Below are 22,763 nucleotides of genomic sequence, written 5' to 3'. Positions count from 1 at the left end.
ACAATTAAAGAAAATAAAGAAACGTTCATAGGATTTCTCGACGTAGAAAAACCAATCGACGAGGTATAATGGCTCAGTATGTTCTAAATTCTAAGGAAAGTAGGAGTAAATTACGGGGAATTCGGATAATATGCGATCTATATAGGGAAAGAGAGGGATAAATAGGAATGGTAGACCAAGAATGAAGTGCTTGGATTTAAAAAGTTGTAAGATACGGTTGCTGCATTTCGCCCCCCATTGTTCAGACTATATGTCGACGAAGCAATAACGGAAACGAAAGGTTCAAGAGTGGCATTAAAATTCAGAGTGAAAGAATATCAATCATTCGCTGATGACATTGCTTGAAGTGGTATTACAGGATGTGTTGAATGGAATGAGCAATCTAAGCAGAACAGCTTGTGGACTGAGGGTAAACCGGAGAAATACGAACGCAATAAGAGGCACCAGAATGAGATAGCGATAAATGTAAGATCGAGTTTGGGGATCAAACGTAAGTTCGACTTTGGGAATCACGAAAATAGAAGAAGTTCAAGAATTCTGCTTGGAAGCAAAAGAGGACATGACGGACGAAGCAACGAGAACGTAAAAAACAGATTAGGACAGGCCAAAGAGGGCATTCGTGGACAAAAAAGTCCACACTGGTATGAAACACAGGCTATAATTTGAGGACGAAATTTCTGAGAATGTACGATTGGAGCACAGCATTGTACGGTAGTGAAACATGGACTATGGCAGTATCGAAACAGAAGAGAATCGAAGCATTTGAGATGTGGTGCTACAGAAGAACGTTAAACATTAAGTGGAGTGATAAGACAAGGAATGAGGAGGTGCTCCTCAGAATCAGAGAAGAAATGAACAAATGGAAACATGACAAGAAAAAGGACAGGACGATAAGACGTATTTTCTCTTGTACTGGAGGGAGGTGTAGAGGAAGAAGTACAGAATGTGGATTGGGAACAAGTAACCGAGGGCGTAGGGTGCAAGTGCTAATCTGAGATGAAGAGGTTGGCACAAGATAAATTCGTGACGGGCCGCACCAAACCAGCCAGAAGAATGATTTAAAAAGAAAAAAATAAACCTTCATCTGGCCATAGAAAATACTGTGTAGCTTGCAAATTTCAGACTAATCAATACCGATGTTTGAAATGTTTACTTTACTACCACTGCTGACCACTTTCCTTTCATGCTATTTTGATGGTGTTTTCAGTACTATGCTACACATGTACAATTTCTCGTCGTAATTTCCATTGGCTCGTGTCATTATGAGCAAGTAACTGGGATACATTACACAACACTCTTTACATGAAAGAAATAACTGATAGTGACGTACACTACCAGGGAATATTCAAATGTGCGCACTACGGAACGGAGCTGCAGTTGCCGTCATAGCTATATTATGGGAGCGGCCAAGTGTGATCAAAAAACGTGACTCCTTCCGTGTCTAACTTTGTGTGTCGACCACTTCGTTATTCTCATCGGTTGCTATGGCTGTTGTAGAGGGAGGAGGGGCGGAACGGTGAGGTACCCTTTTTTCTTCATTTTTTGTACAGTTATTGTAAGACCTTGTGTGTTTTTACATACTTTTCTACCCAGGTGCATTCACCACAAATAAGTGATGATAGTGAAGGTAAGGTAGCTACTATTTTTACGTTTAAACTAGATGGTTGGTACCTGCCCCAGCTTAGCCTCGCTACTTGACTGAACTTAACGGGGCTGGCCGACTGAAATGCTGGAACAAAGCACCGTCCATGAATGAAAGAGCCTATTAATTAGGCATGTGGTGGGAGCAGCTCTTCTGTGGCATCTACACTGCGTTTTTATGTCACATATCATGTTATCGTTGTAATAAAGAAGGCCGTCTTAGTTAAACACTAGCTGTGTTTTAATTACAGTATGCGTCACAAGAATAATGATGTTCCTTTCTCTCGCTTGTTATTGCTGGTATAGGTACCATCGATCAGTACCTCATTAATAATGAATTAATGATTGGTACTGCAGCCGGCCAGAGTGGCCAAGCGGCTCTAGGCGCTTCAGTCTGGAACCGCGCGACCGCTACGGTCGCAGGTTCGAATCCTGCCTCGGGCATGGATGTGTGTGATGCCCTTAGGTTAGTTAGGTTTAAGTAGTTCTAAGTTCTAGGGGACTGATGACCTCAGAAGTTAAGTCCCATAGTGCTCAGAGCCATTTGAACCATTGGTACTGCAAACATCTAGCAATGCATAACAGAGATATGTTTCGACCTTTTATACACAACTATCAGATGCTTTAGCCGATTGTATTAATGAATGGAGGAATGTGAGAGTTACAATAACACTGACTGTTTAATGGTGGGATGAGTACTGGGAATGCAAATTATTTACGCAATTTGTTGGAGAAACATATTTTAACGAGAGTGGGAGAAAAATTTCATCCTGTATCTGTTAATATTTTAAAGTTTGTCTAAGTCACGAGTAATTCTTGTGTAAGCGGGCTATGTAAAGGCATTTTTTCGTTTACGACGAAATATGTCAATTACCTCTGTAGTTCCGTCTGCGGAAGAATCGTCAAGATAAAACGCGGACATTCGTCAAACAATAACTTACACACGTCGTCCCACGCTCAGCCATTGCGCAACAAGTGGCGCATTGTCAAAAAAGAATACACGTTCCGGGTTTCCTGCAGACAGTTACGTTGGGGTACCGATAGCTGGTGTAATACAAGAGTGCCAGTGAAATGTATTTGAAACTCGACGTACTTAAGCGGGACAGTACGATTCTTGTGGGCAAAATGTCTAAATTCCACACAAATTCACAGTAAAATTCAAACAGCTTACAGACAAAATGCACCTTCAAAGTCCAGGATGACAACTGCTGGACCAAGACTGCACTGAAATGGGCGGTGCTGATCGGGAGATTCACATCTTGCAATACGAGGTCTGTTCAGAAAATTTCGGAACATTCGCAATTTCGCGCCAATGGTCAGTTGGAGCGAAATGCGGTTGGCATCCCTGTACACTCCTGTGTTTAACGCGTAACTGCCGAAAGTTTTATTGCTGTATGTTTGTCAGTTATTGTTCAGTGGTGTATTGAGTAGAACATTGTGTCGCACAGTTTGCGAATTCCGAGATGGCAGAGTTAGAGGAGCAACCCCTTGTAACACCATAGCTCTTGTACTCTACTGACTTGTTTTATTTAATGTTACATCGTTGAGTTTCTGTAAAAGTGTTTGATTGAATCGATAACACAAAATTGTATACCCCTTTCTTTGTAAAATCTTTGATGTCCTCGTTTGATTCTATGCAGTGTAGTATATCTGTCATTTAAATTCTTTGTCTCTTTCTTCCCCCGCGGGAACGGAACTGTCTAGCGCGCGAAAATTGTGGTTGGCCTAGGTAGAAAAGGTGGAACTAAGTCAGTTGGGGACGAACCACCAAACTGTGAACTGCTCATGTAAAAGTTGTATATTGTGCTGGTACCGAGAGAGGCTTTCCGTGCCACTTTCCAAAGCCTCAGATGGATGGATAAAGAGCTGGAGCTATTCTGAAATTGATGTCTATCATCGCCACCAAGAAATAACCGAGTCCAGCAATTCTACCTGCAAATCCACCTACCAACATGCAATCGCCACCACATTGCGCAATCACTGTAACGGAACACTATAATAATGTACAGTGAAGGATCTGCTTATTGGATGTGTTAGTGTGCTAAAAAAAAAAGGTAATTTATAATTGAATTTATGTACCTACCTCGATATTTTTCCTTATCATAATACCTCTCAGGTTCCTCTCCGTTTGAACTAAAGTGATTACCGAGTGTCCTTACTGAAAGAACATTAAAGCCCAGTGTTTGAACTTAGTAAAAAGAAAGTTAATGTGGCAGGAGACTGAGTTAAAGTAAATGATGGTTGCTGAAAGTAATTTTCCTATTAAAACTGCTTATTAATATGTTGTTGCAAACTTCAAAATTAAAAGTTCTTAAGACTGAGACTTATAAAGTCTTGCTTAGTAAATGATCATATTGCTGCCTGTTGTAAATCGCAGAAGGTGAGTCAGTATCTTACAAATATGTTAATTTTGTGTCTCACTGTAGTAAAAGTGGAAAACTGCAGTTGTGGAAAGTTATATACTCATGCTTGCTAAGCACGTGTTTCTTTTGGGTATTGAAAGTTATTGATAGTGTAATAGGATCCACAGGTTACCCTTTATGCTCATAATACATAACAATTAATAGAAAGACCACTATTTATGAAAACATAATTTCTTTATTCAAAAAACAGTGAGTAGTAACCTGTTAGTGAATTCGATTTAACTTTCATTCTAAATAGAAAAGTATTTAGCTGAGAGAGACTTAACCTGTGGCCAGTTCATAATTTTGCAATGAACTACATTTACAATCTCATGTCAGCTAAGAAAACGTTTGAGAAGTAATACTGAACTTATGTCCAATTTATGATTCTACAGTGAATATTAATAGTAATGTTATAAAGACCATTCAGTTTGAATAATCCATGAAAGTAATAGCGTGTATTGTTATCTGTTATATTTATGCCAGTAGTTTCTTCTGATCTGTTAACTCCAACTATAACCTGAACACCCTGTATTCAGGTGCCAGAGTTCATTGCACTCGCGTGTGGCAAAGTATAGGTTGTGTTTGTCCGTTAAAGTTACGCATATCTGTTTTCTAAGACAAGAATGTTAATCATTCTCTTGCCTAATTAGGCTGGCGACCGTTTTCTTTATTCTTTAAACAGTGTAGCTAGGTAAAATATTATTTGTTACTGTTTGAATATTTACGTAATTCTGACTTTCACTTCCGATAAGCCACCTCCGTTATGTGCAACGCGGTCAATATAACAAAATTCCTCTCAGAGGGTAACACTGCTCTGCTTCTTCATACTATAATTACTTGAATAAGAATAATTTCATTATACGAACTGCCTTCAGCTTTGAGGTTATGGTATAGTAGTAGCAGACGGTAGTGTTATACGCGGCTTTTCCGTGACAGGACTGCTTTGTTCCGTAGGGGCATAGTACGTAATAAGCCTAAGTTGGTATTTGATTGTATAAGCTACGTAAAAAAAAAAGTTGCAGTGTTATACCGTCTGCATTAAATTTTGCATGAAACTCAAGAAAACCTTTACAGAGACACACCAGACGATGCAGGAAGCCTACTGCGATGAGTGCTTAAGCCGCACTCGGTGTTGCGAATGGTTCACACAGTTTCAAAATGGCCAGACGGAAGATGATCCTCGTTCAGGACGCCCTTCGACATCTACCGATGACGCTCATGTCAGGAATGTCAACGAAACTGTGCGTGCCACTCGAAGACTGGCTGTTCGAGAGATTGCAGAGGAATGTAACATTTCAGTTGGATCATACCATGAAATCCTGACACAGCGTCTTGGAATGCGCCGTGTTGCCGCCAAGCTCGTCCCACGGCTCATGAGTTAAGACCAGAAAGATCTTCGCCTTGCAATCTGTGAAGAGCGTTTGGATCGCGCAAATGAGAACAAGATGTTCCTTAAAAGAATCCTAACTGGTGATGAGACTTGGGTCTACGATTATGATGTAGAGACCAAGGTTCAGTATTCGCAGTGGATCTGGAAACTGTCTCTAAGACCAAAGAAGCTGGTCAGGTCACGTTATATGTCAAATCCATGCTGATAGTTTTCCTTGACGTTGAAGGATTACTTCATAACGAATTCGTGTCACAGGGGCAAACTGTTAATCGATGGTACTATCGGGACGTGATGCGAGGCCTGCGAGAAAATGTGCGAAGGAAACGGCCTGAAATGTGGCGGGGCAATTCACGGCTCTCGCATCACGATAACGCACCAACACAGTCATCCCTGTTGGTGCGTGACTGTTGCACAAAAAACGAACTCACTGTGCTGCCTCATCCTCCACACTCTCCAGACCTTCACCCTGCGGAAATTAAGAATTAAAGTAAAGTGACTTTTCCAAACATACAACCTTAAGAAAAAAATAAGTGGTGTTAAATAACAAGACTACAAAACCAAAAATTGTATAGAATATGCAAATTTATGTCACAATCAAAAGTTACAAGTCTCAACACGATCAGAGCAATATTTTGGTGAAAATCGACGTTTTTCGCAAACATTTATTTCGCTAAATATTAGATTCAGAAATTTGAAAATTCGTGTGTAGCCTCAGTTTTGTGTCAAAACATTAAATCTGTGATACAAATAAGAGACCACAATTATGTTGTCAAATTATTTACTAAAAATCAAATTTGGAAGGAAACCGTCTTTATTCATGATGGGTTAAGTATCACTTGCATTTAAAACAGAAAGTTGTAATTACAGCGCTCGACTATATTAATGCAATAATACAGCTGTATCAAGTTTCAAGACTGTACTTTGAGTCACTATCGTTACAAAGAATCTCAAAGATGCAATTCAAAAGTCACGTTCTACTGTCGGTTCCCTTCTAAAAATTCTATCCGGCAAGGTTTAAATCGACTCGAGCTAAATCTTTTTTAGTAACTACAGCAAAGATAACTTGAAACTTCCCCTTTGCATGTACAGAATAACAGTGCTGGAAGAATTCTTACGTTATTTGATTTTTCAAACAGCTGAGCAAAACTGAACGTACTCAGATAGTTCACTCTTTACTTGTTCTGATCATCACTAAACTGACACACAATATTTTTAGCGCAACGCTATCTGGCTTCCAATAATCCCTACAAAGGAATGGCCCTGACTAACAGTAACCTGTACCTTTCATGGCTGATAGGCATAGTTAGCAAATGAAAGACTCTGATAGAGAACAAACAACGTATTTACCTTAATAGTGTTCATAAGGCATAATATATACATTTCAGTTCATGACATGCAGTCTTACACATTTCATTTTTCTGACGGACACATGTCCAGATCGTCCGCTCATTGTCACCTCTCGAAACTCTGGCATCTCTCTCCCCACATCCACCACTGCTGGCGGCTCACACTCTCCCCACATCCACCACTGCTGGCGGCTCACATCGAACTGCCCAACGCTACACTAGCGAATATTCCAACAATGAGTCCAACCAGCCACAGACTGCACTCAGCGCAGTCAGCGATTTTCATACAGAGCACTACGCGGCGTTAGCATCATAAAATCCTAACAGCGTACTTACAAACTCTTTTTATATAAATATTAAGAAGATTGTAAATAGTTAAAAGACAAGCTAATAACTAATAGGGCGGCGCCTAGAGCGATTTATAGCAGATGTTCTGTTTGTCGGCCCGCTGCCCCCGTTTATAAACACAGACAGAGGGGGTAGTGACATGAGACACTTCGCACCGAGATATCAGTGTGTTCACGTCAGCCAAACGTCTGTTGCGTTGTCCCTCGGATGAAGTCAGAGGTGGAGAAACTTCAATGCGTTTTCGGTAAAAGTAGGATGTGAACTCGCGAGCACTGTACATCGTCCTGGATAGCTTAGATTTCACAGAATTAACTGTTCGCGTACCACCCGTAGCTTTGACAAAACCACGTAACAAGTGGCGAGATTATTTTTCACTTTTAAGGCGACCAATTAACTTTCGCTGATTCGAAGTCAGGACGACAGACCATTTTACTTGTAACTTCCTGTAGAGGTCGCCTCTGAACTGTTAATAGTGCTGTTTCCGATACCTATATTAGATAGACTATAAGACATATTTTGGACATGTGAAATTTTACAGAATATGTCAGTCAGTTAAAACAAAAAATTTTTTAATTCCAGTCATAGTTCCAGACCCTGCTGAATAAACGGCAAGTAGGAACATTTTCTTTCAGTGAGCACAAAGAATAATGTGGACTTGCACACTGGAAATTGTCAGTATGTTCTCCATCGCTTTCTGGCCTAAGGCAAAAATAGTTTTCAGGATCCTGTAAACGGCGATGGCAGGTGTAACCCACGCAAAGACAATTTAAGTATCTCTTTATAACGAAAAACACTATCGACCATTTGATTATTACCCAGCCTTGTTTGACCATTTATAGCCGGCCGCTGTGGTCGAGCGGTTCTAGGCGCTTGAGTCCGCATCCACGCGGCTGCTACGGTCGCAGGTTCGAAGACCTTAGGTTAGTTAAGTTTAAGTAGTTCTAAGTCTTGGGGACTGATGACCTCAGATGTTAAGTCCCTTAGTGCTTAGAGATATTTGAACCATTTTTTGACCATTTATAAAAGGATGCGTAAGACTGATTGTTCCCTAGTAGACCCATGTTTACTGAACATTTTTGCTTATAATGTTGTGTGTTTCCACAGCCAGCGAATACCTGTAACACGGGAATTGTTGTGTGATAATTGATTACGTATGATCACCTAATATATTTCTTGTGTATGACTTTTTTGTGGTGTTACAGTCGCCCCAAGTGACACTGATGAGGTCTGACGCGAGGGGTGGTGGTGTGGGGGGGGGGGGGGGGGGTGCGGAAGATAGATGATCTAAAACAAAAGGTGTTCCGGGACTAGCGAGCGATCGGCCCAATAGCTACCAAAGTGCTTTGCAGGTGAGTCTGGCATCCAACGTGCCCAGGTTGCGTGACACCTCAAGGAGGCAATAAATTCGCAGACTGTCACACAGGTAAGCTGGCTTAACCGTAAGCATGAGCACTGAATTAGCAATTCATCCCTTGCGTTAAAACCTATATCTCGCAAATGTGCTCTAGTGCTAGCGTGCAATGTTGCCGGAATAGTGGAAGAGAATCGCGAATCCTAGCCGACTGGTTTAAAGATTCCAGTAACTTTGGTTTTGTCATAAGTACATCATCGTGACCAATAGGCCGCATAGAAAGAGAATAAGTTTTCATTTACACACTTTTATGGGTTATACATGATTTGCAAGACGCAGTGTAAAGTTCGCGTGCTTTGAATGAATATACGTGGCAGGTGAAGTTTCACACGAAGTAGTTACTCCTCATTGCTGCATGTTTTTCAAGTTTTGTCACCGCTCGCTTTTGCACGAAAGCACGCACGTGTAAATTCCTCGAGTGCGTGTCTCGATACGTGCCACATCACAATGAGTCATCGTTCGTAAGGTCAGTCAACAAAACAGCATGCAACGTTATTTCGATTAAGAGGCGTTAGTAAGCGAGTAACAAGACTTCCGCTCATTCGGGGTAGCGTACCTGTCTACAAATTTATCTGGGATGTGTAGTCCCTCACGTCATCTGTTATATGCACACCGGATTAATGAAGACATATCCCACGGACACACCACACTAGTACCACCGCATCAAGCTCTGATAATCACTTCGTCGAGGTAGAATGTCGGAGAGCTTCTTCATACATTCCATCTCCAGCTGAAACTAGAAACTAATCATTGACGATTACATTCTGAAGAGCTACAGCATTGTGAGGTGTTCTTTTTCTTTTCTCTTTTTTTTTTTTTTTTTTTTTTCACCCGCTGTTCCAAACATTACGAGATATGAAGTAATTTTCTTTGGGAGAAGGGTCGGGTGATTTAACCGACTTGTACGGTGCGGCATGTGCCCGAGTGTTTGTCGCAGCAGAAACTATGCGTGCCACCCTGTCAACACGGCTGTTGCCATCTTGGCAGGAGTTTTCACAGTATACTCTTACGAAGATGGGGAAGAAAGGACAACACTTCTCACCGGGAATGTTGAAATATGCTTATTGGTTCATTTCACGAAAATCTCAACGGGTTAGCCCAAGTGACGGTAGGAAAAACACCAGCAAATCATCACAGAACCACCTCTTGCCTAAAATACTTCATCCACATATTGCTGGTTAAACGCCTCACCTGGCCGACGGTGCACCCTGTAACGTAAACAAGGCTATGTCACGTGGTGAATCCTACGATACCAGCGGGTATCAAGACCTTCGTTTATATTAAGGAAAATCCAAAACTCTGTCCTTAAAAATCAATATTTTGAGACTAAATATTTATATTCTACATATTTAAAATAATACTGAAGTTTTAACACAAAATTTTGTATACTGAATTCTGTTAAATATGAACCCACGATTTTCTCTGACAAACGACGCAAACTCTTGCTTTTTAAAGTATCTCCGTTCTTTTTCACTGTGTGGAGATTTGGTGAAAAGGAGCTGTAAATGGGGGCTGCAAAAATCACACGTATTTTTAGTTTTGCTTGTTCAATTAGTGTCGTTACAATTTATGAGATGGTGCAGAATACAGTTTAAAAATTCAGATAATTTCCTACATTTAGTATTTCGAGAATCACCCGATTTTCACAATCCTTTCATCAATTAATTTCGCCCCTACTAGAAGAAAACCTGGGGACGTTATCACGTGTCCAAAGAAGACACATAATTAGCTAAGTAAAAGTTCATAGTTTCATGTGCGTATATGCCAGTCGATGAAACTCACTTTAAAATAACAACTAACGTCCGGTCTGAGGATAAGTAATTGAAAATCCAGCATCGAAGAGGCACATTACACTCCGATGCTTTACATGTTTTGAAACGAGGCAAAATCGTGGCTACGCGAATAACACTGTGGGAATCCTGTTTGTTACTGTCCAACGTCTATGTTGTTTGACACAACGAACGCGTGCGGCTCCATGTGTCGCCGTGGGTAATGTCCTTTTGCAAGGCACCCGACTCCAGATGACCATTCGCAACGTTCGATCGGGAACTGCTCGAGACGGACCTGTGTTCACTGACTGTGACAATGCCTGTCAATTTAGAAACCTAGAGTCTTCGACAAGGCTTGAGACTCGTCTTCTGTCCTGGTCGGTTGGGAGCTTTTTACGACCACTATTCTTATACAATGCAACATGGCTGAAAGCAGTACACTATTCTTTGTACACACATTGGAAAGTCTGCGTTGATAATACGAAGAACACAGGTAACTACTTTCACAATACGATCATAAGCATGTCCAAACCCGGTAGCTACTCTCTGCCGCTTCGTCAAGTTTCCACATCGATCTGTCTTACTCCGCTGACTCCATAAAATCGACCGGTACATAGACAACACTTCGCTACCAGGGGGACCACGAAAAATATGGGCCCAATAACGAACTTGTGACGTCACACTAGTTGCCTTGCGTGGCACATATGGCGAACGCTCGGCTATACGTTCGGGGCCCACTGGAAACTAGCATATCAATGGAAAGTATCTACTGAAGTCCTCAACTTGGTTATCAAGAGTTCGAGTGCATTTAAATCCGCAGCTATAAAGTATTACACAGGTCCGAAATAGTAACTAATGGGACATGTAGTTTTGATAGGGTGCATTTCTAAAGCATTTGGATGTCGTGAGCGCGTACGCGCCTTTGTGCTGTTTGAAATTATAAGCGTGCGGTGTCATCAGAGATACTGTGTCCCCTAGGTCTTGTTTGGACGATATCTCCTTTGCACATTGTAATGACACATTCCAACGCAAAGACATACAATACCTTAAAGTCAGCGCCAAAGAATAAATTGAGAGGAATGTAGAATGTAATCTCCGTAATGATCATATGATTCTCTTCTGTTTCATACTCCATGAAGGAGTTAAGATACACTTTCGATTGTTGCCTTGTAGGGGATGGATGTACTTTTTAGTTGTTCGGAAAGACAGCCATCTAAATTCACATTTAAGTGCTTGGCAGAGGGTTCATCGAACCACAATCATACTATCTCTCTACCATTCCACTCCCGAACAGCGCGCGGGAAAAACCAACACCTAAACCTTTCTGTTCGAGGTCTGATTTCTCTTATGTAATTTTGATAATCATTCCTATCTATGTGGGTTGGGCTCAACAAAATATTTTCGCATTCGGAAGAGAAAGTTGGTGACTGAAAGTTCGTAAATAGCTCTCGCCGCGACGAAAAACGTCTTTGCTGTAATGACTTCCATCCCAACTCGCGTATCATATCTGCCACTCTCTCTCCCCTATTACGTGATAATACAAAACGAGCTGCCTTTTTTGCACCCTTTCGATGTCCTCCGTCAATCCCACCTGCTAAGGATCCCACACCGCGCAGCAATGTTCTAACAGAGGTCTTTCCAAGTGAAGTTGTTCGTAATTTTAACACCCAGGTACTTAGTTGAATTGACAACCTTGAGAATTGTACTATTTATCGAGTAATCGAATTCCAACGGATTTCTTTTGGAACTCATGTGGATCACCTCACACTTTTCGTTATTTAGCGTCAACTGCCACCTGCCGCACCATACAGCAATCTTTTCTAAATAGCTTTGCAACTGACTTATACTGGTCTTCGGATGACCTTACTAGACGGTAAATTACAGCATCATCTGCGAACAACCTAAGAGAACTGCTCAGTGTCACCCAGGTCATGTATACAGATCAGGAACAGCAGAGGCCCCAGGACGCTTCCCTGGGGAACACCTGATATCACTTCAGTTTTACTCGATGATTTGCCGTCTATTACTACGAACTGCGACCTTCCTGACAGAAAATCACGAATCAAGTCGCACAACTGAGACGATACCCCATCTTGTTAGTATTTATGATTTGTGCGACAAGCAAAGCAAGTCTTATTGTCTTGTGAATAAAAAATAGTGAGAAGTGTCGAAGTTTGAAGCGACGTAGCACTGTATGCCTTTGTTTCCACCGTCTTCGTGAAGGAATCCGATGCCGACTTAGGAAGATACTCATGGTCAACAAAGAGGAGAGCATCGATGGCGACTAATGAATTAATATTGTGGCAGAAGGACTAATTCTACGCCTAAGGTGAGAACTCTGATTAAACCAACAATGAAGTAAATTCAAATATGTAATTAATCGGAACCTTAAATTATATTACAGGCAAATTTCACGCAGCACTGAATTTGTCCACATTCAAGCCGGTCAAAACAGCCCGAAAAAAAAAAAAAAAACTGCCTAGCCTTTCAAAAGTTCTAAAGTTAAAGGTCCAAATCCATAAATTTAATTTTTTTTATTTCTTTCGCCACAACATGCATGGGAGGTGATTCGCACTGTTGATCGTGAGGTGAGACACAGTAGTCGGTAGTGGCGTGTCATGAGTAGCACTACGGCATACATTTTGATGTTACAATTTATCCCAAGTCTTTGTCCGAATCCGAAGTCCATGCCGAAATATGAGTCATCATTTTTGCTTTTTCAGACTTATTATGAACCAAGTGCTTTAGACTTTTTGTAAAAGAGAGCTCCATGCACCGGGCGCATCTCAGTAGTTAGTTTTAGCTCACCAAATGCGATGTGCTTTCAAGACCAGAGCAGTGTCGCAGTGCTTCCATTGCGCTACAGGTTAAGCCAAAATCAAATAATAAGAAAAAGGGAACAATGAGTTTATCCCGGGCCCATTCATCAGTTCAAAAGTTTAATGATTCAGACCGTATTATTGCAATTAATATTGTTTAAACAGACAGGGAACCAGATAGGCACTTTCAAGTTACTTTCTCGCCGTCAGATTTTGCAACACATTCTCGCAGTCGAGTTCTAATGCTCAAAGTTAAGAATTCCCATGCTGAAAGGTTATGTCAGCTTAAAATAGCTTACACTGCCAGCAAGTAAAACTTTTAATGAATTACAACTATCATATTATTTTTATTAAGATAACTTTAAGTGTTACGTGCTGTGACGTATGCCATAGGGCCCGTATATCTCGTTGCCTCCATCACTGTCATGGCTAGCGTCAGAGATGGGGTGTCACAGCACACCACTTAAAGCACTCCCAAGCTTATGATCAGAATTGTTATTCAGATTATTTCTACAGCGTGCAGATTTGGTTAAATACATCCCTCTTCCCGCCCGAACCTACCACAATTAACCGCCTCCTAACGCCACCGTGATACTGGCATGGAAATTTCCACCGTCGCTATGTGCCCATCAGATGGTTGGCGTGGTCACCGGCTCTTATCCGGTTCGCGGCCTGGCGTTATCTACAGCAGATAGCGACGGCCTCATACACGGGAACTAATATGCTGTCCGCACCGAACTGCTTAATTACGCGCCCAGTCTAACGCAATGCCGTACTCAGACCCGATTTCCTACTGCCAATAGTGTTACAGTCGTCGAACAGTGGCGCACGGACCAAACGAGGCCGCCATGTACAAGTGCCCTACAAAAAATGGTTCAAATGGCTCTGAGCACTATGGGACTTAACATCTGAGGTCATTAGTCCCCTAGAACTTAGAACTACTTAAACCTAACTAACCTAAGGACATCACACACATCCATGACCGAGGCAGGATTCAAACCTGCGACCGTAGTGGTCGCGCGGTTCCAGAATGAAGCGCCTAGGACCGCTCGGCCACACTAGCCGGCTGTACCATACAGGTTCACAAATCGTTATTCTCGTTATCCCCACGAGAGATGTATGAAGATGGCACCACGAAGAAAAGTAGACACGTACTACGTACTGGGGAACAGCTGTCCACCAAAAACCTGGACTAAACATCATGAAAATAATTTTCCGGTTGACGCATGAGTGAGTCGAGCGGCAAGAGCGAGCAAGCACAGGCCAAAGCCTTCATCTGCAAGTTCCGAAATCGATATTCCCAAACTATTCCCCCTGCTTCATCAAAATATTTTCAGTGTGTTTCCTTCGCTGAGTCTTAGTGTGCTCTTTTTATTGGAATTTCACAATATGCAAATATCCTACATTCACTGGCAGTGAACCAATGCTTTCATTTGTCCAGTTTTCCTAGTCAGGAAAATCTTTATTACCGATCGGATCTCAGGGGTAAAAAAAAAAAAAAACTGATTTTCGGTATCTTCCGTAATTGTTGACTAAATATAAAAATTTGTAATGTTGTTATAATCTACTCATTATGGGGTATAGGCTCATGTTAAAGGTATATTACTCAAGTACTAAAATCAGGAACTGTGAATAAATCTTGATGCACTGTGTCTCACGTTGCGAATTGCCCACACTATATTATTATTATTCATCCTGTAACAGAATGAGAGCAGTTAGCGACTTCCAACACACTATGCACTTGACTTAAAAATATTTCGAAACTTTTACTCGCATACATCGCACGCAAAACAACTAAAGGAAATAAGTTTATCACCCATCCCTGTTCATGCACTAAAACATATGCATCATGCACGATGTTTCAATTTTCTAGTAACTGTATTCGCAACTTTTTTTGCAGACAATATCCAAATTTGCCACTGAATGTACCACCAAAATGATGTCACTGTGCGGCATATAATTTAAGAGATGCAATATTTTTACCTTTTCGTAATCGAAAACTACCCGGTCCCCAAAAAATGTATATACTCTTTTGCAGGTGATAACTATAATACATTTTTGCTTTTTCAGGTGTGACACCTTGAAAAATTACGGAAGGCAGGCTGGATCTTGAGCAAAGAGAGTTCATTCTGAAGTGCAACTAGAAGACGGACTGCAAGTGAAGTGCAAAGACAGTTCAACATGAAGTTTCTACGTGGTGCGCCAATGCAACTCACAGTTACTCGTCTGCGAGATACGTTTGAGTAAGACCAAGATCACAAGAGCAAGAGAAGCCATCGAAAGATTTCAGCGATCTCCTAGAAAGTTTGTGCGGCAAGCGGCCCTTGAGACATGAGTTACAAAAACGAACGTCGACCGCATTTTGAAGCGTGTCCAATGGAAAAGTTTTATTCCTAGATTATTCCATGCTCTGAATGTGATCATGATGCCAGAAAAGTTGAAGAGATACTCAGAAGATAAGCAATTCCCATAGAAGGTTGTTTGAATTGATAAGGTCACTTTTAAGTTTAATGGTTCAATTAATCGTCACAATTGTACCTACTGGGCAGTTGAGAATCGTCAAGTGACAGTGCTACAATATGTTTACCTGCCAGGAATTACAGTGACACACGGTTTATCAGTGTTCGGTTTGATTGGACGTTTCTTTTTTAAGCGCTCCACGCTCACCCGATTTGACCCCTGCGGATTTTTTTTCATGGGGGCACGTGAAGCACAATGTTTATAGCATAAAACCAGCTACAAACAATGAGTCGAATGCAGCCATCGAAAAACAAATTTGCTAAAATAAATCAGGAACGTTTCGATAAGGACTAGGTCCGTAGTCTTGGTACAGTTACTGGAAGTTGTCATTTCACTTAGCCTGTAGGAAAAACTTTTATTGTTTGTACATATCACTACTGCATTTTTAACATTTTGTCTGGACGCAACCAGTTCCCAAAAAATGAAATACACGAAATTTACAAATTCGACCATAAAGAAAAATACGAAAGTACTATTACTTACGTGGGGTGGTACCCACATAACAACATGAAGTTGTCATGTATGGTAACATGGTACCGAAAAGTGTAAAATAAATCACTTTCTTCTTTTTTTTAGTGGCGAGTTGTGCCCAAAGAGTGATCGCCTTTGTCGATTCTTTTTTCTGGGATGGCAAAGGCAAGGGCAATAGTTTATTCGCTTACAAAGGCACTTAGGCTATCTACGGGTCCTTTAGTTCTTTGAGAAAAGCTGAATATAAGGGTATTCGTACCAGTGATTGACATTAACTATTTACATGTAAGATACCGAATAACTGAACACTGCATCATCTTTGATGGTCTTGTGGGGGTATAAAATCACCAGCATATGGTGGTTTAAATCTATCCTTTCTTCCGAATACCATGCAAGAACACATATTACCACAAGTTAAAAAGTTAGAAACACTTCACATAATGATAAGGCCAACATCCACAATAGACACGTAAGACAAGTCCCACGTAACCTAAATGGAATGACAACCTCTTGCGATTCTGAACGTTTTGGACTGCATTGGTCAGTGTTGTTAGCTATGTATGTACGGCAATGGCAGTCAATGTGAGCGCTTTCGGGAAACGGCTGGTTTTTTTCATTTGTTCACATGATTTTGAATTTTTAAATTTTTTCATTGTATTAATATATACAAGTTTAACAGTCATAAAAAGAGTGTGTACAATGTTTTGGGCCACCCTGTAGAACCTACGTAATTGGGGTTCTGTGTCTTAAATCATAATTTTTTACATGCTTTACATCAATGTCTAACATATTAACTCATTTGTACAACAATCAGACTCTGAAGCTTTCTTGTACGTGGAAGTTAGATTCTTTAAAGAACTGGAGGTGTGTGTGTGGTGGGGGGGGGGGGGGGGGAGTACTGATACCACTCCTTCTCTGCGACTCGGTATTTCTGTTCTAGGCGCTTCAGTCCGGAACCGCGCGACTGCTACGGTCGCAGGTTCGAATCCTGCCTCGGGCATGGATGTGTGTGATGTCCTTAGGTTGGTTAGGTTTAAGTAGTTCTAAGTTCTAGGGGACTGATGACCACAGATGTTAAGTCCCATAGTGCTCAGAGCCATTTGAACCATTTTCGGTATTTCTGTCGCTAGAATGGCAGGCTATTGAGGTACATCATAAGAGAAAATATTCAGGAACAACATGGAAAAGTTTAGAGGATTCCTTATTCAGCAGTGGGTATCAAATTGCTGCTGCTGATCTATATTACGAGTCTAACGAAATACATAGAGACTATTTTTTGAAAATATTTTACAGTCCAGTCATGCCTGAAGCATAGTGTGGGGCAAACAAAAGTGGCCCGGACGAGTGGATACATTTGAACGGGAATGTATGAATATAACCACATCCCGTGACGCGCACACCACGTCTACAAGCGCCAAGTGATTCACACCGGTTTCTTGGAGCACATTTACACAGTCTTCACAGCTGACGGAGCTGTGAGCAGAGAGTCCGATTCCGGTCCTCGATGGCCAAATGGGTCACCTGATCTGTCAGTGTGCGATTATTTTGTGTGAGAAGCCCTTAAGTCTCAGGTGTATTGCAACAACCCTCACAGTCTTCAAGAACTGCAGCAGAACATTTCGGACGAGACTGCTGCAATTCCAGCTGTGCAGCTTCAATCCACCTTCAGCAACTTGCTGACTATGGCCCAAAAGTGCCAACGGATGAATGGCGGTCACTTTCAACAACTACTACAATCAGGTTAATAACTGTAATTAATTTCCTCTGCTATGTTTCTTCGTACCTTGGAACTCTGTTTTCCGGCCAGTTCCAGCTGTGCAGCCTCAATCCACCTTCAGCAACTTGCTGGCCAGGTCCCAAAAGTTCCAAGGGATGAATGGTGGTCACTTTCAACATGTACTACGATCAGGTTAATAACTGTATTTCCTTTCCCCTGCTGTGTTTTTTCGTACCTTGGAACTCTTGTTTTCCGAAAATTCCACCTGTGCAGCTTCTATCCACCTTCAGCAACTTGGCTGATCAGGGCCCAAAAGTGCCAATGGATGAATGGTGATCAGTTTCAACATCTACTACGATCAGGTTAATAACTGTATTTCCTTTCCCTTGCTGTGTTTGTTCTTACCTTGGAAATCTGCTTTCCGGGCCACTTTTGTTTGACCCAACCCATTTTTGTTTCCAGCGCTCGTAAGCTTTCATTTTACACAATGGGACGCAATCACCCACCGGTTGGGCTCACTGGTCTGACAGTACCGTGCAGTTCTCTGCCCTGACACTTGGCGCGCTGCACTCGCGTGCACGGTGAGACGACTCGCGCTGCACTCTCACTGGGCGGCGGCGGTGGAGGCGGCGGCTGCTCCGCCTCTCTAGGGTAGCCGCGATGCGGGGGCGGAGGGACGCGCGACCCCCGGTGCCGGGTCAGCTGTGCCCGGCCGCCGGCTGCTGGCTCCGGCACCATGTTTTATTCAGCGCGGCGCGGCGTGCAGCCGGGCTGGTCCGCTCGCGTCACGTGCGCAAGTACACCAGGCGGGGCCGGCTCGATCAATACGCGTGACGCAACTGCCACCACCACCACCACCAGAGGCACCATCACCACCATCGCCATCGCCACCACTGGCCCTCCTCCGCTCCACTCTTCCTTAATTTCGCGAAACTGCAGCTTTCGCCCGCACTGCACTGCACTACACTACACTACACTTCACCCGATGCTCGAGGGCAATGGCACCGCCTAACAAGTTCCCGACATACCGTACTGCCTCACAGTATGGCATTTTCCGATTGAGGTTGCATCAGTTCACACAAGGCCCAAAGTTGGTGATTGAAATTTCGTGAGAAGATTCCGCCGAAATAAAAAAAAAGTATAAGATTTTTTTTTTTGTTTTCATGATGTACACCGCAAATCCTGTATCATGTCAGTGATACTCTCTCCCCTACTTCGCAATAATACAACAAGTGCTGCTCTTCTTTGAACTTTCCCGATATATTCCGTCAACCCTATCTGATAAGGATCCCATACCGCGCAGCAGAACTATAAAAGAGAAGGGATAAGCGTAGTGTAGGCAGTCTCTTTCTTCCCCAATTTAAGTTGTTCGTAATTGTTATTCCTAAGTATTTAGTTGAATTTACGGCCTATAGATTTGACTGATCTATCGTGTAACCGAAGTTCAATGGATTCCTTCTTGCATTGATGTGGATGACCTCACACTTCTCATTATTTAGGGCAACTGCCTATTTTCGCACCATACAGATATCTTTCCTAAATCGTTTTGCAATTTGTTTTGATTTTCTGATGATTTAAGTAGATGATAAACGACAGCATCATCTGCAAACAACCTAAGACGGCTGCTCAGACTGTCTCCTTAATCGTTTATACAGATAAAGACAGCAGAGGGCCTGCAACACTGCCTCAGGGTGCGCCAGAAATCACTTTTGTTTTACTCGATGACTTTCTGTCAGTTACTACGAACTGTGTGATCTCTCTGACTACAAATCACGAATTCAGTCACATAAATGAAGTGATATTCCATAAGCACGCGATTTCACTATAAGCCGCTTGTGTGGTACAGTGTCAAAAGCCTTACGGAATCAATTTGAAATCCCTTATCAATAGTACTAAGCACTTCGTGTGAGTAGAGTGCTAGTTGTGTTTCACAAAAACGGTGTTTTCTAAACCCATGTTGACCGTTCTCTTCGACGTAATTCGTAACGTTCGAACACAATATATGTGCTCCAAAATCCTGCTGCATATCGATGTTAATGATACGGGCCTGTAATTTAGTCGATAATGCTACAACCTTTCTTGAATATTGGTGTTACTGTGCAAGTTTCCAGTCTTTGTGTGCGTATTTTTCGTAGAGCGAGTGGTTGTATATGTTACAAACAGCAAAAAGCAATCAACAAATATACATAGGTTGATCAGGTCCGTGGGACTGTCAGACAGCTGAAACACGTAGACACAATGAATACAAGTCCCTGGCGCCGATAAAAGGTTCGCAAGATAATTTTAGGATAAAGTTGTCGGAGATAGACTTATGGACTCCTGTAACTCTTAAAACTTTTCTTCATAGTGAAATAAAGGGAGAATAACCCATCTCTCCCACGCAATTTTGAAGTGAATCCCGCCGGGAGGCGGTGGAACTTGAAACACACTCGACGGAATAAGCGTACTCATTTAATGGGGATACGGTTCGCAAATGTGATAATCCACTGACATGAGCGACTTCGACAAAGCGTCGATAATTATGGCAGAGCGCCTGTGAACGGTAACTCGTGAGCAACGACGCTGGTTGGCTGTCTGCGTGCTACAGTCGTGAATATGTATGGACGGTGAAACCACGAGAAGGTGACAAGGTGTTGGGCGTCCAAGCTTTATCAGACAATGTGTGCGCGGAGACTTGCCCTCTTTGTAAAGCAGGGTAGGCGACGACCTGCGACAGACGAAAGCCCATTTTACACGGTTGACTTTCTAGTCTCGATTGACTACTAGAGACAAGTGAGTCTACTGCAGCGCCCCTAGCGTTTTATTTCCATTCTGAGTCTCATCTGGTTTGAATGGTCATTTTCGTTTATATGCCAGTGCAAAATCGCTGGTGTTATGAGTGCTGTCTGCTGTGCAGTTTGGTGAATGGTAAAATAGAGGTTATGAGGGAGCAAAATGTAGGAAGAAGCAATGACAATAGAGTTTATTAATGGCCGAAGTACAATTCAGTAAACAGCGCCCCTTTGCTTTATCCTTTGTGTCCTGTTTTCTTGCTAACTGCCAAATAACAACGAGAATTATTCTTCTCGTCCAATAATTTTGACTTTTTCACTGTTGAAATACTTTTCATTACACACGTTTACATATTTAACTTCTTATTTATGTATAGTGTAAAGTTTTTTTTCTGTGCAGAATGTAAATACTTTTTGCTTTCAGTTAGTTCGTCTCTCTTAGAGACTAGAACACTAGCAGGAAAAAGAATACCAACACCTTGTGTAACGTTACGAACAATGGACTTGCCGCAGTGGTAACACCGGTTCCCGTCAGATCACCGAATTTAAGCACTCTCGGGCTGGGCTAGCACTTGTATGGGTGACCATCCGATCTGCAGAGCGCTATTGGCAAGCGGGGTGCACTGAACCCTTGTGGGGAAAACTGAGGAGCTACTTGATTGAGAAGTAGCGGCTCCGGTCTCTTAAAGTGACATAGGGCCGGGAGAGCGCTGTTCTGACCACATGCCCATCCATATCCGCATCCAGTGACGCCTGTGGGCTAAGGATGACACGGCGGCCGGTCGGTATCGTTGGGCCATTCAAGGCCTGTTCGGACGGAGTTTTGTGTAACTTTTCAGTTCCTACGAAAACAAAATAAACAACACAATAAAGTTTAAGAAGACACGAAAGCACAAAATTAGTACGAAAGCAAAATGGAAGCGGTCACAACTTCCGATGTTAGCAGATGGCGCCAAAGTTCCTTGTCTCTGCGTATGCACAGCGTGCAGCATACTCGGAAATTTGTAAATCCATACTCGGCACAGTCTATAGATGAGTGACGTCACAGACACACAAGTGACGTGGTTGGTTGATTATTTACACGCAGGTACGAAAGACGCACACATTTGGAGTTGTCGATTTTGACCAGAAAGTCTCTCATGTAAAATGGCTTATAAGGGATAGGACGTTAGACGGGCCGACTTGGAGCAGGACAGGCACCACAGGACATTTTGATATCGACTGCCTGAACTTTTACAAATAAATTCATAAAACTTTGTCAGCATCACCAGGAAGAATTCAGGATTCACACTCATAGCAGTGGAAGCTCAAAAACATTGCAAAATAATTTTTTTTACATATGAAATTTCATCCCCCCCCCCCCATGATCCATGGACCTTCTCGTTGGTGGGGAGGCTTGCGTGCCTCAGCGATACAGATAGCCGTACCGCAGGTACAACCACAACGGAGGAGTATCTGTTGAGAGGCCAGGGAAACGTGTGGTTCCTGAAGAGGGGCAGCAGCCTTTTCAGTAGTTGCAAGGGCAACAGTCTGGATGATTGACTGATCTGGCCCTGTAACAATAACCAAAACGGCGTCCTGGTACTGCGAACGGCTGAAAGCAAGGGGAAACTACGGCCGTAATTTTTCCCAAGGGCATGCTGATTTACTGTATGATTAAATGATGATGGCGTCCTCTTGGGTAAAATATTCCGGAGGTAAAATAGTCCCCCATTCGGATCTCCGGGCGGGGACTACTCAAGAGGATGCCGTTATCAGGAGAAAGAAAACTGGCGTTCTACGGATCGGAGCGTGGAATGTCAGATCCCTTCATCGGGCAGGTAGGCTAGAAAATTTAAAAAGGGAAATGGATAGGTTAAAGTTAGATATAGTGGGAATTGTGAAGTTCAGTGGCAGGAGGAACACGACTTCTGGTCAGGTGACTACAGGGTTATAAACACAAAATCAAATAGGGGTAATGCAGGAGTAGGTTTAATAATGAATAGGAAAATAGGAATGCGGGTAAGCTACTACAAACAGCATAGTGCACGCATTATTGTGGCCAAGATAGATACGAAGTCCACACCTACTACAGTAGTACAAGTTTATATGCCAACTAGCTCTGCAGATGACGAAGAAATTGAAGAAATCTATGATGAAATTATTCAGATAGTGA

General features: G+C 42.3%; 1 protein-coding gene across 4 annotated transcripts in view; it reads right to left on the bottom strand.

Annotated features, from left to right (window-relative positions):
* Positions 1–22,763, bottom strand: part of LOC126278963 (homeotic protein female sterile) — a 764,432-nt gene that overhangs the window by 531,639 nt on the left and 210,030 nt on the right. Inside the window, exon 1 of one of the 4 annotated variants that reach the window (XM_049979252.1) lies at positions 5,865–5,896. The exons of the other annotated variants lie outside the window; for them this stretch is intronic. Within the exon in view, the coding sequence (XP_049835209.1) occupies positions 5,865–5,877 (13 nt within the window). The 5' untranslated portion in view covers positions 5,878–5,896. Of the gene's footprint in view, positions 1–5,864; positions 5,897–22,763 lie in introns of those variants that run through there. 4 annotated transcript variants of the gene reach the window in all.

The sequence above is a fragment of the Schistocerca gregaria genome, chromosome 6, assembly GCF_023897955.1.
Source record: "Schistocerca gregaria isolate iqSchGreg1 chromosome 6, iqSchGreg1.2, whole genome shotgun sequence".
Lineage (NCBI taxonomy): Eukaryota > Metazoa > Arthropoda > Insecta > Orthoptera > Acrididae > Schistocerca > Schistocerca gregaria.
Note: the sequence above shows the minus strand (reverse complement) of the source record. Positions and strands in the feature narration are given on the sequence as shown.